Genomic DNA, 17,785 nt, shown 5'->3' with positions numbered 1-17,785 from the left:
GAGCATTCTGATTTATTTAGACTTTATACTGCAGACTGTGGACCAACACTAACCTCATTAGAACACAGTCAACGATTTAGCTTCGCTAAAGCTTTAACATGCTAATACCCAGACATATTAATGTGAGTGAACTGAACTTAAAGCTTTGCAATGCACTTACACACACACACACACCCTCTGAGCTGCACTAGTGTGTTGTCTCTCGGTCAGTGGTGGTAAAGGTCAGCTGCTGATTGAAGCGAAGCACCTGCGGGGTCAAAGCACTTTCCTATTCAAAAGCTCGTCTGTGTATTGTGGCTGCTTTGAAGCCTGTGTGTTTGATGCACCTTTGGAAAAGTGTGTAAAGGTCTGCTTTTATATTTTATTGATGAATAGACTCAGAGCAAATGGCATTCCTTCTCAGCACAACAGTTCTCACACACACACACACACATTACAGCATTGTGCAGAATCTGCCTGCCTGACCCACTTTTCCACACTGTACCAGGTCCAGTGAAACCAGCGTAGGTGTGCATTGTCAAGATTGATTTATTGTTTGCCTTTTTTTATTATATTGTGAGAAACTGGGTGGAGGTCATAAAGCTGTGCTAAAAAACCAGAAAGATGGGGAAAGAATACTCTCTCAGAAATATCACTTTAAACTGGCTTTGTCCCTCCCCCAAATTAAGATAACATGGATATCTCTTCGTATCAAAATACCATCGTAAATAGGTATAGCTACCTTCTCAAATCACTGCATTGCCTTAATTATGCTAACTCCTCCCCCAAATCCAGATACTACCTTAAATAGACTTACTTCCACCCCCATACCTTAAATAGCTTAAGCTTTTCCCCAAATCCTAAATACTTTTAGCTCGTCCCCAAATCAAGGTATCATCTTAAGACAGCTCATCCACTAAACCTTAATCAGGCCTAACTCCTCCCCAAACCCTAAATTATATTAGCTCCTCCCCTAAAACCTTAAACAAACTTAGCCCCTCCCCCTTAAACAGGTCTAACTAATTCCCAAACCCTAAATAATCCTAGCTCTTCCCCTAAAACCTGACAGGCTTACCTCCACCTTCAGACCCTAAATAATCTCTGCTCCTGCTCCAAACTAGGCCTAACCCCACCCCTAACTATAAAAAGGCCTAGCTTCTCCCTGAAATCTTAAATAGGTCTAGCCGTGCTCCATCAGTGACCACCCGCAAACATGGCAGACTACAAGGACCTTTGGCAACTCGGCCCAAAACATTAGAGCCAGTGGAATATTTTAACGTTTTGCCCGAAACTCCTCCCTGATCGCTGGTTTGGTTGGTCCATTCTGAACTACGTCTTGAAGTCTGACCGTGACAAGACAGAGCAGCAGATAAAAGAAGGCACTTACAGACTCTCATACTGATCTCTGACTTGTATTTCAGGTTAAAATCGTTATCTCAAATTGTACATGTAACTGTAAATAAACTTTACTGATGAAAGAATAAGTGAGAGGATTAAAAAAAAAAAGAAATAGGTCTAGCTCCTCCCCCAAATCCCTAAACATGCCTAGTTTCTTCCTCAAACCTCCCACAAAATAGGCTAAGCTCCTCCCCATAATCTAAAAAGGCGTAGCTCCTCCCCAGATCCTTATATAGGCTTAGCCCATCTCCAGACCTAAATAATCCTGGCTCCTCCCTTGAACTTTAAATAAGCTAGCTCCTCCCCTAAATATTAGATAGGTCTAACCCTCTCCTGACTCTTAAATAAACCTAGCTCCTCCCCCATGGCAACTTATCACATCAAATAGGTCCTAGATCCTCTTAGTTTTTGAAACTGAGGCTTTTTCCATTATCTACCACAAGCTCCACCCATCCTGTTTTGTGGTGCATGATGGGAGAGGATAGCACAAAGTTTTTGGTCAAATATTTTTTACTAGTTTTCTATCTAATACCAGCCTCATGTGGGTCATGTAGGAGCTGTAATGGGTCAGAATGGATCCTGCGGTTGTGTGTTGGCAATAAAGAGTGGAGTCGTGTGTGTTAAAGTGGTGTGGTGTGGTGAAGTAGCCCCACAGGATCACTGCATTAGAGAATAAACCACACACACACACACACAGTGTGGAGAATCCTAAAACAAGAAGGCGAATGTGGAATGCGATGATGACGGAATGCCCCCTCCAATGCTCCCATTACCACACACACACGAACAAGCGTCCTTCACACAGCGGCCTGTGGAGCAGAGGGTAAAAATAAGCGCATGTGAGGATCCGTTGTTGCGAGGAGAGGCGAGACGGTGAAAGCCTGCAGTGTCGGAGCAAACCACAGACGGCCGGAACTAAATACCAGCCTAAAAAAAGACGGAGTGAAACGGGATGAGATGTGTGATGGCGTTTGTGCTCGTCTCGTCTCCCAGCGTTCCTCTCATCAAGCAAAAACATTCCAAACCCACTGACATCGTCGTCTTGGAAAAAAAATAGTGCCGATTTCACGGTGGAATGAAATAGTGCAGCTTGTCTCAGCTCTACTGCCAATTCACAAGCTGATCAGTCAGTCCAGCTGGAGATAACATAGAGGAAGAAAAAGATATTGTTGCTATAGAAACAAACATCTAAACAGCAGTCAGAACTTAAGATGTCCTGGAAATGTCGGAAAACGTAAAGTTACAGCTTCACCTCTGATTTTTACACAGTACTGACACTGGAGACTCCTTCCACAAACATTAAATAAACATCTCCTTACAGAAAAGCTTCCCCGTGAATGAGCTGTTACTATAGAAACGATAACATATTAGAATGATAGCAATATAATGATATTGAGAATAATGTGCTGTTGTTCACGTTGCTGTGGAGACACGTGTCAGGATGAGTTCCCCTCATCGGATCATCATTGATTGACATCTGTGTCCGGCTAGAAAAAGACAGAAAATCAATAACGAGACTGGATTGACACATACTGAATTAGTTTAACAGCCATGGCACAGTGTGTGTGTGTGTGTGTGTGTGTGTGTGTTTGTTTATTGTGCAGCCAAATTGAGACATCTGTTGTTTCCTGAGATAAAAGTATAAGAAAAGTGATGAACATTTCTGAGTGTCTGTGTGAGGATTATGTGGTGGTGTGTGAGAAGCTGAGATGTGAGTCAGCATTTACCCAAGTGTGTGTGTGTGTGTGTGTGTGTGTGTGTGTGTGTGTGTGTGTGTGTGTGTGTGTGTGAGAGAGAGAGAGGTGTGTTTGAGTTATGACACAGATCTGCCTTACGGTACTAGTGTTGGAAAAACACACACACTCAGTGTGGTTTTGGTAAAATCAGTTCTGTATAAACGCCTCCAGGGATTTTTTTTGTTTCATTTTGTTGCCATGACAACAACTTAAACCACTAGTTATATCCGTGACTGCCATTAAAATAATGGCACGTTAAAATGGAATTTGTGAATTTGTGTTTCTGGACAATATAAAGGCACAGCGAAGGTAGAAACCAGACCGAATTGTCGGAAACAACATCAGCATTTCCCTCAGATGTGTTAGTAACGTTCCAATAAAAGACTTTGCACATTAATCACACTGTAAATAGACTTAGCATTGACTGCTCACCAGAATTTCATGGGTTTTTCCGCCATATTGAGAAAGAGTGGGCCACACGTGTGAAATTTTCTTATAAAAAACGGTGACACGTGGCAAACAAACGGTGATTAGTGCACCGTTTTGTTGCCATGATGACAACTCAAGCTACTATAGTTATATCCATGACTGCCATTAAAACGACGGTACTTTCAAATGGAACTTGTTATTTTTTTTAGGTTTTTGAACAATATAAAGTCACAACGAGGATAGAAACCAGACAGGTGTACACGGAATATCAACATTTCCCTCAGATGTGCTGGTAACTTTCCAGTAAAAGATTTTCTACAACTGTAATCATGCTGTAAATAGACTTAGCATCGACTGCTAACTAGAATTTCATGGGGTTTTTCACCATGTTGAGAAAGAGTGGGCCACGTGTGTGGAATTTTCTTATAAACATCTGAATGTAGCGTATGATACAAATAATGTTGGAGTAAAGCTTTGGGATGTTTTTATCTACACACAGAAGCTAGCAAGTGATTGCTCCAGAATTGGCAATTAATGAGGTGTTTTTGTGTTTAAACAAAAAGAAATAGTACAAATGTACTCTAACTGTGTGTATTAGATATATCTAACATTTTATTTACAGTTTTCATTAACATTCATATTTTTGTTTTGTAGTTAATTTCAGGTGTCCTGAGAAGCAGCTTATGTAACTAGCTAGCTTTTTTGATATGATGGCTAAGCACTAGCAAGCAAAACATCTGACATAAACACTGGTTTAGAAGTATTGATGCTTGTGGTGTGTGTGTGTGTGTGTGTAAGCATGAGTGTGTGTGTGTTTCACATGTGTGTGTTGGTGATTTGGGTCAGTGTGTGGGTGGGTCTGTGTTCGTCTCTTATAAAGATGGCTGAAGTGACTCATGGTGTTTCTTGTATAGTTGCTGTTGTCATGGCAGAAATGGGGGACATTTGGAAAGTTTTAAGTTTTGTCTATTGGAAACAGGAGACTTTGTTCATATGTACACTGAGTGAGAGTTGCTTTTACACAAAGTTTATAAATTTAGAAGATTTATTTAACTGCCTTGTTATATTTTATTAAAATATTCATAATAGCTTTTTTTTAAAGAAGGTGCTTTTTGCGACAATGATATTGTGTCATACGCTCTTACACTAAAAATAAATCTGTCTATTCAATTTAAATACATTTTTGGGTTCAATTTAATAATAAAATCATTTAAATTAGTATATTTTAATGAGTGAATTATAAAGAATTAAATCTGCATTACTTGCCCAGTGTCATTCCTTCTCTTGTTATCATGCGACTGTTGTAATTTATGATGCTAATTATGTAGATGGTGTTTTTTTTTTTTAAGTGCCCCCATTCTTCTCTCTTTCTTGTCTCAGTGTAAGAAGGATGGCCATGATCCGAGTGAGCTGTCCCCCATGTCCCCCATGTCCCCCATGTCCCCGGTGCCCATGGACCAGCTCTTCTCCTGGCCCGGACCTAAAACCCTGCACCTGCGCCGAACTTCCCAGGGCTTCGGCTTCACGCTGCGCCACTTCATCGTCTACCCACCTGAGTCTGCCGTACACTCCTCGTTTAAGGTTAGTGTCACCACAGCATGCACACACATGAAATGAAAATATACACATAAATATTAACACACACACACTCATGCTGCCTGTCTTCTTCTACATCTGTCTACCTATCTATCTATGTTTGTGAGTGAAAAGAGAGAGCTCATCTCTTTGATTTCGTTCAACACTTTACTGACTGAATCGTCTTTACATCTCACTCTGCTCTTCTCTCTTCCAGGATGAAGACAATGGAAGTCGAGGTGAGTTTCTACCCAGCCCTGTCCTCCATGCATGCTCTTTCTGTTTCCACTGGCACAGGTTAGAAAAGAGAGACAGAGAGAGAGAGAGAGAGAGACAGTGAGAGATTGTGAAACTGGTTTTGGCTGGCAGAGCTGATACTGAAATTATTCATACACGAGGACTAGTCATGTTCCTTCTCCAGAACTGACAGACACAGAGGCCACGCCTCCTTCACTGTGACTGACACAGAGGCCATGCCTCCTTCACTGAGATTGGCAGACACAGAGGCCACGCCTCCTTAACTGAGACCTACAGATACAGAGGCCACACCTCCTTCAGTGAGACCGACAGATACATAAGCCACGCCTCCTTAACTGAGACTTACTGGTACAGAGGCCACACCTCCTTCACTGAGACTTACTGGTACAGAGGCCACACCTCCTTCTCTGAGACTGAGACTGAGACACAGAGGCCACACCTCCTTTACTGAGACTTACTGGTACAGAGGCCACACCTCCTTCTCTGAGACTGAGACTGAGACACAGAGGCCACGCCTCCTTCACTGAGACTTACTGGTACAGAGGCCACACCTCCTTCTCTGAGACTGAGACACAGAGGCCATGCCTCCTTCACTGAGACTCAGAATCCATGCCTCCTTCACTGAGATTGAGACACAGAAGACACGCCTCCTTCACTGAGACTGAGACACAGAGGCCACGCCTCCTTCACTGAGACTAATAACCCTGTCAGTCAGAGCATGGTTTCCCATCTTTGATCGTGGGCTGCAACACACTGTCGCCATGTTCATATCAGACCATCACATTCCTGAGTGAGTGTGTGTGTGTGCGTGTGTGTGTGTCCGTTCGTGTGTGTGCGTGTGTGTCTTGCATTCCACGGGTTCTGTGCAGTACAATCAGATGGCTGTGTGCTCCTCAGTGGCCCGTGTTTGACCCAGTTGCTCATCGAGGCAGTGGACTTTTCCGGAAAACTCGCAGCATGCCGTGCAGTGGGAGGTAGTGGGCAGTCACATTTCAGAATTATTGGCACCCTTTATGAAAATCAATAATATATGCAGTTACTGCTGTTGTGAGCTTAAACATTTGGATAGATTTATTTTGGGTTCAAACCCTGCCCAGGAAAAAGTATTGGCACCTTGACAATTAATATTTGGTGAAGCTCCATTCTGGAGAGAATAACAGCACTGAGTCACTTCCTGTATCGTCTAAAGCTGGCTGTACGATTGTCAGCCTGAATCTGCTGCCACAGACAATAATCACACATCATAAAATAAAACTTTTTGGTCGAGAGTCCATTTAGAATGCGTAGTCTGATGTGCTCACAATATCAGAGTCTGATTTACTGCCACTGAGACCAAAGACAGCCGACGACAGAGTTGTGTCAGTGTGAAAAACTTGTGATTAAAACCTCAGAGTGTGAGCACTGCTACAATGCTTGTGTAAAATCCACCAATAGGAGGACGGCAAACTCACAGGACTGCTACAAATACGGTAATGATGAGGGAGAGATGGAAATGAAACATGCTAATGGACAGAAAAACCTCTGATTACTTCAAGCTCACTATGAAGAGTGTGTGTGTGTGTGTGTTTGTTTAATGCGAGCCCGTTTTCTGCTTGAGCCGATTTCTGGATGATTGATGATGTAAACAGAGTGTAGTCATTTTCTTTAATCACAGGTCCATCGTTAGAGGATCTTCAGTGGAGGATCTGAGATGGAGAACACACGCTATCTGTCTGTTATAGAGTTCAGAACAGAGTTTATTGGGATCTTGTACAGTGTGATGAGTAATAATCTTAAAAGAGTGCTGAAATGAGTAAACCCAGCTTAACAGAGCACATGTGGTGACACTTGTAGAGGATCTTGGACTCGCCAAACAAAATTCCTGTTTTAGGTGGAGAAATGTTAAAACTCCAAAAGAAGTTTGTGTCCTGCAACCATTTCACTGTTGATTTTGGGATCGTTATTTTATTAAAACTGTAATTCACAGCCAAGTGATAACCTCCTGACAGAGGCAACCAGGTTTCGGGCTGAAATATCCTGGTACTTAGTGGCGCTACTTACACAATGCCATTTACCTTCTTTGCCTTCCTAACCCTCCCATGGGTCCATGTTCTGGCCAAACCTTGAACTGTTTAACTGAGACTTTCATGACTTTCTGATTCTTCTTCTCTCTTTGTCTATCCTCTTGCCCTCTTTTGACATCTGTCTCTAGTCTGCCATTTCTCTATGTGCTAGATTGTTTGGCGGTTTGTCCCTCATTCCTCTTTCGTCCCATTCCAGCACAGCGTGACAGTGGCACCATGCCTGGCCTTCATCTGCAGCAGCCACAAATAACACACACACACACACCCACACACACACACATGTGTCGTGTCTTTGGAATGCTGCACTCTGAGCATGCAGGCAGTGTGTATTCAGTTTGTGTCTCTGTGTATTTGTGTGTGTGTGTGTGTGTGTGTGTGTGTGTGTGTGTAAACATGTTGAAGTGAAAGTGTGTCTCACTTCACTTCACACCAGAACATTCCAGTCATGTCTCTCGTTCTGCGCTGTGCTGTTTATCAGATACACACACTCTGTATTAGTGTTGATCAGTGTGATCAGTGTGGACTGCCCGCTGTTTCCTCACACAATTATAAAGCCAACATCTGAGTCCCAGGAACACCACAGTCCATAAACTTTAATCCAAGAAACTTACTCAGAGAATATAAGCCCACCTTCATTAACCCAAGAATTAAAGCTCTAAAAAATTCAGCCCAAGAATTAAATCACAGTAAATGTAGCTTTAGAATGAAAGCACTGGAATTTTACCCAGTAATTAAATCCCAATACATTTAGCCCAAGAATTACAGTCTCTGAACTTAAACCCAGCAAATTTACTCAAAGAATTTAAGCCCACCATCATTGACCCAAGAATTAAATCCCAAGAAATTTAGCCCAAGATTTTAAACCCATAATATTTTGTCATAGAATTAAACCCAGGAACCTTTCCCCACTGATGTTAACCCAAGAATTAAAGTACATGAAGCTTAGCCCAGTAATTAAAGCCTGAGAACTTCAACCCAAACATTTATGCCTAGGAACATTACCCCAAGAATTAAAGCTCAGGACTTTAGCTCACGGTTTTAACCCCGGAATTTTAACCCAACATTTAGCCCAGGAGATTTAGCCCAAACATGTAGGTTCAGGAAATTTAACTCAATCATTTAAACCCAGGAAATTTAGCCCAGGAAGTAATACATTCTCTAACTCTATCCAAGACACACAAAGTCTTAGAATAGCCCAAGAACTTCAGGTGGGGAAAACAAGCCTTTATCTCAAAAGTATTCTGAATTAAAAATGACTACCCCCCGCTGTATTCTGAGTTATTCCACTCCTCTGTGTGTTGTAAGTTTTCATCCTTACTTCTCTGAACACACTGTACTGGATTTATTTTAGTGAAGAGTGGAGTCTAGTTCAAAATGTATTTTTAATAATTAAAGGAATAAAAATGGGTGCTTGGCTGATGTGAGGTGGTGATTGGCAGCAAGCACACACACACACACACACACACACACACACACACACACACACAGTCGCATAAGCACCAATCAGATGTGTTCATCGACTGGTTGAAGTGTGTATTTACAGCACAGCTTCACCCTGAATAATGAATGAGAGAGTGCTATATTGAGGTTGATAGAAGAATATGAATAGCCTCTGTAAGAACGGTTGGAGAGCAAGTGTGTGTGTGTGTGTGTGTGTGTGTGTGTGTACTAAAAACCCTTAACGTCCTGCAGTTTTACAGCTCCTTGGGACTCTGTGACCCTCAGCCGGTGTAGAGCTGATATAAATCAACAGCACTGTTCAATTAAACACTCAACACACACACACACACACATGCTAAGGAACTGTTTTCCTCACTACTACATCTTCTCAAAGTCCTCTCACTGTAACGCTTGTTTGCCTCTTTGCATTCTATTCCTCTCATTTGTGGTTGTTTATTTATTCATTAATTGGAGCATTGGGAGCTGAATTGCAGGCCACCGTGCCAGAGTACTGAAGAGCCACAAAGAAAAGATGAAAGATAGAAATACAACATAAACAGGAACAATGAAATGCACTCAGAATAAGCATGAAATGTTTATATAGTCTTATTTAAACTGTTCTGTTTTGGAGAAGAAGGTGGGGATCATGGTGAGGGGAGTGTTGAGCAGGAAAATTATAATGATGATGAAGATGGTGATGATGTGGTCATGGTGGAGATGATAAAGATGGTGATGATGACAATGATGAAAATGAAGATGTGAAGGTGATGAAGATGGTGATGTTGGTGATGAAGATGGTGGTGGTGATGATGAGGAAGATGGTGGTGACGATGGTGATGATGATGATGGTGATGGTGGAGATGATGAAGATGGTGGCGATGATGGTGATGATGATGATGTTGATGATGATGTGGTGATGGTGGAGATGATGGTGATGATGATGATGTGGTCATAGTGGAGATGATGAAGATGGTGATGATGTTGATGTGGTGATGGTGGAGATGACGATGAAGATGGTGGTGGAGATGATGAAGATGGTGGTGACGATGGTGATGATGATGTTGATGTGGTGATGGTGGAAATGATAAAGATGGTGATGATGATGACGATGAAAATGAAGATGTGATAGTGATGAAGATGGTGGTGGTGATGATGAAGATGGTGGTGACGACGACGATGATGGTGATGATGATGATGATGATGATGATGGTGGAGATGATGAAGATGGTGGTGACGATGGTGGTGATGATGATGATGATATGAATGATGATGTGGTGATGGAGATGATGATGGCGATGATCATGATGTGGTCATAGTGGAGATGATGAAGATGGTGATGATGATGGTGATGATGATGATGTTGATGTGGTGATGGTGGAGATGACGATGATGAAGATGGTGGTGGAGATGATGAAGATGGTGGTGACGATGGTGATGATGATGATGATGATGATGATGATGTGGTGATGGTGGAAATGAAGATGGTGATGTTGATGTTGATGATGATGATGATATCAGGAAAATGCCTAACATTAATTGGTCTAATGTTTTTGTTTAAATATGAAGCTCTGCTTTCTCTTCTCTGTGGTTGTTTGGGCAGTGTCCCGGTGGATGATTGTTTGACCGGACTCTCTTTGGAAAGAGCGATACACTGAAATTCCTCATGATCCTTAACGACCCTGTTAAACCCAAAGTCCGAATCCTTTACCCCGCCCTGAGTCTGCTCTGACCATTATTGCATGGCTCATACACTCACACACACATTCCAGCCCTCACATCCCTCCAGGGATGGTCAGGGATCAGGGCGGAATCACAGGCATGTAAAGGCTGGTGATTTCAGCACCAGCTCGCGTGTGCTGTGTTCTTTTTGATGCGATTGATGATCAGTGTTCCTCGCAGTTCCTTCACACGAATGCTAATTTTTCATATATTTACTCTTGGCGTCATTGCTAATTTTATGAGACCTATTGCTTTAAACAGTGAAAGCAGCTCACTGGATGTGGCAGGAACTGGCGGTTACCAGGCAACTAGCTGGATGAGAACAGTACAGCCATGTTTATGAGATGAACGCTGGCTTTGGATGGTTTAAACCACATGACCTCCCCAATAATAAAGTCTTTCTCACTGAGCATTGGATCATTTCAGAAAATGTCACCATCTCCTCTCAATTTCTTTTAAAAAAGAAAGAAAACTAGAGAGATGATGGGTGAAACAAAGAGGGAGGAGCAAGAATTCAATGTGAGAAGAATTGAGAGAGAGAGCAAGATAGAGAGAGAGAGAGAGAATTCATCTGTGTTGTGTAATTGTCTGGCTGCTGAAGAATATGGGCGTCCTCCCAGTCCCTGCAGAATAACATAATCCAGCGCTAAGAGCTAACAGGAGGACCAAACCCAACATAGCTCAACCAGCTGTGCTAAGCAGAGATCTGTGTGTGTGTGTGAGAGAGAGAGAGAGAGAAAGAGAGAGCGAGAAGAGGGAAAGCCAGAGTCCATCCAGATCATCCGTGTGCTGATGTCACACTATAACACATTTAACTAAGATGGATGATTCATGGTGTCCAGTACACCGTCTGACCCCGAGAGTCTCCCTGTCTGACACTCCTGCAGTCTGAAAGAGATGGAGTGAGGAGGGTTTTTTTTGTTTTTTGGGTTAAGACTTTAGTCACCTCTGGGTTTGATGTCAGTGCTGCAGTTTGAGGTTGAGGAACCAGAGCTAAAGTTTCAGTTCACCTCAGTTCAGTTTTATTTATATAGCGTGTTCAACAATGGACATGTGGACAATGGACAAAGCAGCTTTACAGAAATACATAAATTCTGGGTATAAATTTTAATTTTATAAATTTACCCCTAATGAGAGAGACAGAGGTGATGATGGCAAGGAAAAACTCCCTGAGATGACATGATGAAGAAATCTTGAGAGGAACCAGACTCAAGAGGGAACCAGGGAACCAGTTTGAGGTTGAAGAACCACAGGTGCAGTGTGAGGTTGAGGAATCAGAGCTGCAGATTGAGGTTGAAGAACCAGAGCTGTAGATTAGGGTTAAGGAACCAGACCTGCAGGTTGAGTTTGAGGAATCAGAGCTGCAGCTTGAGGTTGAAGAACCAGACCTGCAGGTTGAGGTTGAGGAACCAGACCTGCAGGTTGAGTTTGAGGAATCAGAGCTGCAGCTTGAAGTTGAGGAACCAGAGCTGCATCTTGAGGTTGAGGAACCAGACCTGCAGGCTGAGTTTGAGGAATCAGAGCTGCAGCTTGAGGTTGAGGAATCAGAGCTGCATCTTGAGATTGAGGAACCAGAGCTGTAGCTTGAGGTTGAGGAATCAGAGCTGCATCTTGAGATTGAGGAACCAGAGCTGTAGCTTGAGGTTGAGGAATCAGAGCTGCAGGTTGAGGTTGAGGAACCAGAGCTGCATGTTGAGGTTGAGGAAACAGAGCTGCAGGTTGAGTTTGAGGAATCAGAGCTGCAACTTTATATTCAGAAATCAGAGCTGTACTTTGTAGTTGAAGATTTAGAGCTGCAGTTGAAGTAGAGGTTTTAAAACATCAGAACTGCATTTGAAGTTTATGGAAACGAAGCTGCTGTTTGAGAAATTGAACAAGGTGGAGAACTCAGAGCTTCTTTATGAGTCTTACTTAGACATGCAGTATGAGGAACAATAAGTATAAAAAGTCTTCAAAACTACTGTGTAGTAGAGGAATGAAAGTTTTATAGACAATACGAGAATAACGTTTTACATTCCAGTATTACTAATTTTATTAAAATGTCTCCCAGTTTGTTAAAGAATTAGGTGTACATTCATTCAAATTGATTTCCATTTCTGTTTCTATTTTTACTTGTCAAACGCTTTTATCCAAACCTTTTATCCGAGTGTTAGTCTGAGCAGTTGAGGGTTAAGGATCCTGACTAATGATCCATCACTGGCTCTCTGGCAGTCCTGGGATTTCAAGTCATGACATTCCAGTCACTTTAGACAACCCGAGTGCGAGCAAATAACCTACACACAAGAGCTTTTACTGAGCGTCTGCAAGTGTAATAAGAGCTGTCATTACATTATTAAATTAAATTATTACCCGGTTACTACTACATTTTCCTCAGTACCTAAATGGGGATCATGTAAAAGCTTTTATAAATATTTTAAATATTTATTTATTTATTTGTTGGTTATTTGTTTGTGAAGACATTTGACTATAGTATCAATATGATGACACTTAATCCATTTTGGTCCTCAGAAAGCTCCAAATACATTGCCACACACACACACACACACACACACACACACACACACACACACACACACAGTGTGTAAGAATGTGTCACCCCGCCCTCTGCTGGTGTCTTTATATAAAAGTGGGGAAACGGCCCGTTTCAGCAGTAAAATGAAAACAAGCTTGTTGTCATAAAGCATCAGTGGGAAAAGGAACTACTAAAACTCCACCCTTTGGAAAATAGTGATGTTATAAGACTGGAATTCGGTTGTAATGTGAAGTACAAGTGTGTTTTTGAGCCCAAGCTGAAATCCACTGCATGTGTGTGAGCGAGATGGCATGAAATATGATATGTTCTTACTGAGACTTACAGAAAAGTGTGAGGTGTGATCACGCTGCCTCTTTCCCTTCTCCACCTCCTTACACATCCTGATCATCAGCACCACTCCATCAGATAAACCACACATCAGACACTGAAACTACTTTTGATGGTCTGTGTGAGTCAATAGTAATCCAATTCACCCATACATACATTTGATATTGGAGGTGAGGATGTCTGAGGTCTTGCTCTAAGAAGCCTTTAAATCTTTTCCATTGAGATGATGCTATTATGGTTAACCAAGTTTACCGCCCTCTTTAAATTTTTATATCACACATCTTAAATGCCTTGTACACAGTTTGAGTTTAAACAAAAATACATATTCTTTAATATACATATTTCTCAGCGGGAGTGACCGTGGTGTCAATCCTATTTCTTGTGATCTTGCGTTTAAAATTAACTACAGCTGCAACAACTAGTTGACAAAGTAAATAAAAAAATTTCAAAATAGTTGGCAACGAATTTTGTTCTCAAATCCATTACCTCATGAGTACTTAAACTTTTTTTTTAAAGCGCTGCATGGTTTAATTTTAATTTATATATCTTTAAGTCATCACGTTGGCATCCTGCTATTGGTTCACATCAGAGGAGTCAAATCCCTGGCTCCCTCATTCCCTGATTTGCTGATTCCTGGCATTGAAAACTAAGACTCAACCCCAAAGCTTCAGAGTCAATTCCACACACCGAGTGATGGGCACCAAATGATTCATCATGGGCACCAAATGATTCATTGTGGGCACCAAATGATTCCTCAAGGGCACAGAGTGATTCATCATGGGTACCAAATGATTCCTCATGGGCACCAAATGATTTATTATGGGTAATAAATGATTCCTCATGGGCACCAAGTGTAAAATCATGTACAATAAGTGAGTCATCATGGGCAATATGTGAGTCATTATTGGAGCCATGTGAACCACATGATTCATTATGGGCACCAAATGATTCATCATGGGCACCAAGTGATTTGTTATGGGCACCATGGCCAAGGAGCATTTAAACAGAAAATAGATTGTTCTAGAAATACCACTGACCAACTCAATCAAGTGACTGATCATGGCATGCCCAGCAAATGATTCAGCATTGGCCAGCAAATGATTCATCATTGGCAGCAATTGATTTATCATTGGCAGCAAGTCAGTTCCACACACTGAAAATGATTTGCCTTGTAAACATTGGCAAGCGTAATGCATTTAGCATCTTGAATATTTCAATTTCAATTAAGTTACATCTTTAAAGAGGCTGTGGTCATTCATAGGGGATGGGGTTAAGTTCGAATGGCTGTTTCTCTGGAACTGTATGTCTGATCGAGCTGAAATTTTGTATGCTAAATTGTTGTGCTAATCTGAATATGATGAATTTGGCAAGAACTGGCCACTGGGAGTGCTATTTGCCGAGTGTGCTTGGACGCTGCAGATTGCCTCTTGTTGGAATATTTGCCTTTGCTAACGTACCACTAAACAGCAATAACAAAAGTGGATTTGCTCCTAAAATATTTGTAGGAATTGAAATGTTAATTGCAAAGCATTGCATCAAGCTATAAGATATAATGATTGATTACACTGTGGACAGCATATGGTGTGTGGGTGTGTGTGGGTGCGTTTGTAGGTCATGTTTTTGCTTAGCCATCATATTTTCTCCCTGTAAACTGCTCTATGCTGACATTTGCCATGCACACATCTGCTGTTTTTAGAGCTAGCTTGTGAAAACCTGGATCTGGGAATCTCCAAAAGCTGCTTTGGGACATAAATGTTTATTAAAAACACTACAAAGATGAACTGATCCATCGTCATTTAATTTTTATTTTTAGGACTTTATGTCCAGTGAATACAGAATAACATTTTGTCTTTTTCTTGCTCAGGGAGACCGCGGTGTCGTCTTGAGCCGATGGACACTATCTTTGTGAAGCAGGTGAAGGAGGGAGGCTCCGCCCACCAAGCTGGACTCTGCACAGGTAGCGTGGCCATGATTTCTCTCCAGTACCCATGCCTTAATGGTACATTAGTGATTATGGATACTAGATTACTGATTAGGAGCACCAGTTGATTGATTTTGGATGGCAAGAGATTGTTTATGGTCCCCAAGAGGTTTTTCGTGGGCCTCAGGTTCTTATTCTGGGGCAATAAGTGAGTCATTTCGGGCAATAATTGAGTCATTCTAGGCAATAAGTGAGTCATTCTGGGCAGTCCGTGAGTCATTCTGGGCAATAATTGAGTCCTTCTGGGCCCCACGTTTACCAGGTGATTCATTATAGGCAGCAAATGACTCATCATGGGCACAAAATGATTCATCATGGGCAATAAGTGATTTGCTGTTGGTACCAAGTGAACCAAGTGATTTATTATGGGCACCAGGTGATTCATCATTAGCAATAAGTGAGTCATTATTGGCAGAAAGTCATTCTGGGTACAGATTGATTCATCACGGGCACCAACTGATTCATTGTGGGCACCAAATGATTTGCCAGGTGTACACAGTGATTCATTGTGGGCATTAAGGAATTCATTAGGGGCACTTGGTGCTTTATCATGACATTAAATGAGTCATCTTGGTCAATAAATGATTCATTTTTGGCATCAGTTGAACCAAGTGATTCATTATGGGCTCCAGGTGATTCATCGTGGGTACAAAGTGAGTCTTTATGAGCAGCAAATGAATCGAGTAATTCATTATGGGCAGCAAGTAATACATAATAGGCAATAGGTAAGTCATTGTGGGCAGTAAATGAGTCATTAGGGGCACCAAGTGATTCATCATGGGCACAATGTGATTCATCATGGGCACAAAATGATCCGTCATGTGTACAGAGTGATTCATTATGGGCATTAAATAATTCCTTATGGGCGCTGTGTGATTTATCATGGCAGCAAATGATACACCAAGTGATACATCATGGGCAATAAGTGAGTCAACAGGGAGTACGTGGTTCACTGTTGGCAGCAAATGAGCCAATGATTTTTTTATGGGCACCAGGTGATTCATTTAGGGCACTAAGTGACACATCATGGGCATTAGGTGAATCATTTTGGGCACTAAATGATTCATCATGGGTATCAAGTGATTCATTATGGGTACAAAATCGGTCATATTGGGCACAAAGTCAATCAGATTGTTCATTGTGGGCACCAAATGATTCGTCGTATGTCAATATGGGCATCAAATAATTCATTACAGGCACTGTGGGGATTGATCACAGGCCAAGTGAGTCATCATAAGTGAGTCATCATGGGAAATAAGTGACTCGTTATGAATCATCTTGGGCACCAAATGATTCACTATATGCAAAAACTAATTGTTTAATGAAAAACTATGGCCTAAGTTTGTATAATGGGAAATATATATAATAAATATAAATGCTAAAATTGCCGGGTTATATTTTTATAGGAAGTCTCACTCCTTAAACATGTTTTTGTATGTTTTCGGTTCTCAGGTGATCGTATAGTGAAGGTGAACGGCGAGAGCATCATCGGCAAAACGTATTCACAAGTCATTGCTCTCATACAGAACAGGTAAAGCACCATCTTTCTTTCTTTCTTTCTTTCTTTCCTCTCTCTCTCTTTCTCCACTCCCTCCATCCTTGTTTCTTATTTTTTGTGGTGGCGGGGGATTTGTTGTGAATGAATCACTTGTTTTTCAGACATCAATTCTGATCTCCAGTGAAATGGAAAGCGTGGCCTCTTTAGACTAACCTTATCTCGGCTTCATTTCCTCTACGCATTTCTTCATCCCATTTAGAGTTTCAGTTGAAATTCCTCTCAGCACTTTAATGTGTGTGTGTGTGTGTGTGTGTGTGCGGGTGGGTGTGTGTGCTATGTGTTCTTCAGCACAAACTGCTGCACACGTTGTGAGTTATATGGATTCTCAGTAAAAGATGATTGTGTTTCTGTTCCCTGCTTACAGTGACACGTCTCTGGAGCTCTGTGTGATGCCTAAAGATGAAGACATTTTGCAGTTGGTGGGTTCCTTGTAAATTTCTCTCTCTCTCTTTCTCTTTCTCTCTCTCTCATGCACACACACAATTACGTCCACACACTCTCAGACACAATGGTGTGTATGTACAGCTTGCTTTATCCTGCATTAGAGCAGCCATTCTAGCGCTTGCTGATCTTTTTTCTCCTCTTCTCTCTCACTGCTTCCTTTCTTTTCTGCCTTCCATCTTTTGGTCCACAGTTCTCCCGGGACATCACAGCTCTGGTAAGCAGGATTTCAGCTCCTCATCTGTTACATGTGCTTTTCTCTTACACTTTTCTCAGTCTGCCGTCTTTACATCCACATCCATGTCTTCTGTTCTGAGTAAAGCAGCTCTCCGTCTACATTATAGCTCT

General features: G+C 41.7%; 1 protein-coding gene across 4 annotated transcripts in view; it reads left to right on the top strand.

The window, feature by feature from the left end:
* LOC113547543 (rho GTPase-activating protein 21) overlaps positions 1 to 17,785 on the top strand; it is an 89,992-nt gene that overhangs the window by 41,509 nt on the left and 30,698 nt on the right. For 2 of the 4 annotated variants that reach the window (XM_053235273.1, XM_026947923.3), the window contains 6 exons: positions 4,923 to 5,123; positions 5,335 to 5,356; positions 15,322 to 15,414; positions 16,891 to 16,969; positions 17,361 to 17,415; positions 17,631 to 17,654. In XM_053235273.1, the coding sequence (XP_053091248.1) occupies positions 4,923 to 5,123; positions 5,335 to 5,356; positions 15,322 to 15,414; positions 16,891 to 16,969; positions 17,361 to 17,415; positions 17,631 to 17,654 (474 nt within the window). Of the gene's footprint in view, positions 1 to 4,922; positions 5,124 to 5,334; positions 5,357 to 5,388; positions 6,166 to 15,321; positions 15,415 to 16,890; positions 16,970 to 17,360; positions 17,416 to 17,630; positions 17,655 to 17,785 lie in introns of those variants that run through there. The other 2 variants (XM_053235272.1, XM_053235275.1) reach the window with 2 other exon arrangements.

This window comes from Pangasianodon hypophthalmus, chromosome 1, assembly GCF_027358585.1.
Source record: "Pangasianodon hypophthalmus isolate fPanHyp1 chromosome 1, fPanHyp1.pri, whole genome shotgun sequence".
Taxonomy (NCBI): Eukaryota; Metazoa; Chordata; class Actinopteri; order Siluriformes; family Pangasiidae; genus Pangasianodon; species Pangasianodon hypophthalmus.
This window is presented reverse-complemented; position numbering and strand designations above follow the sequence as displayed.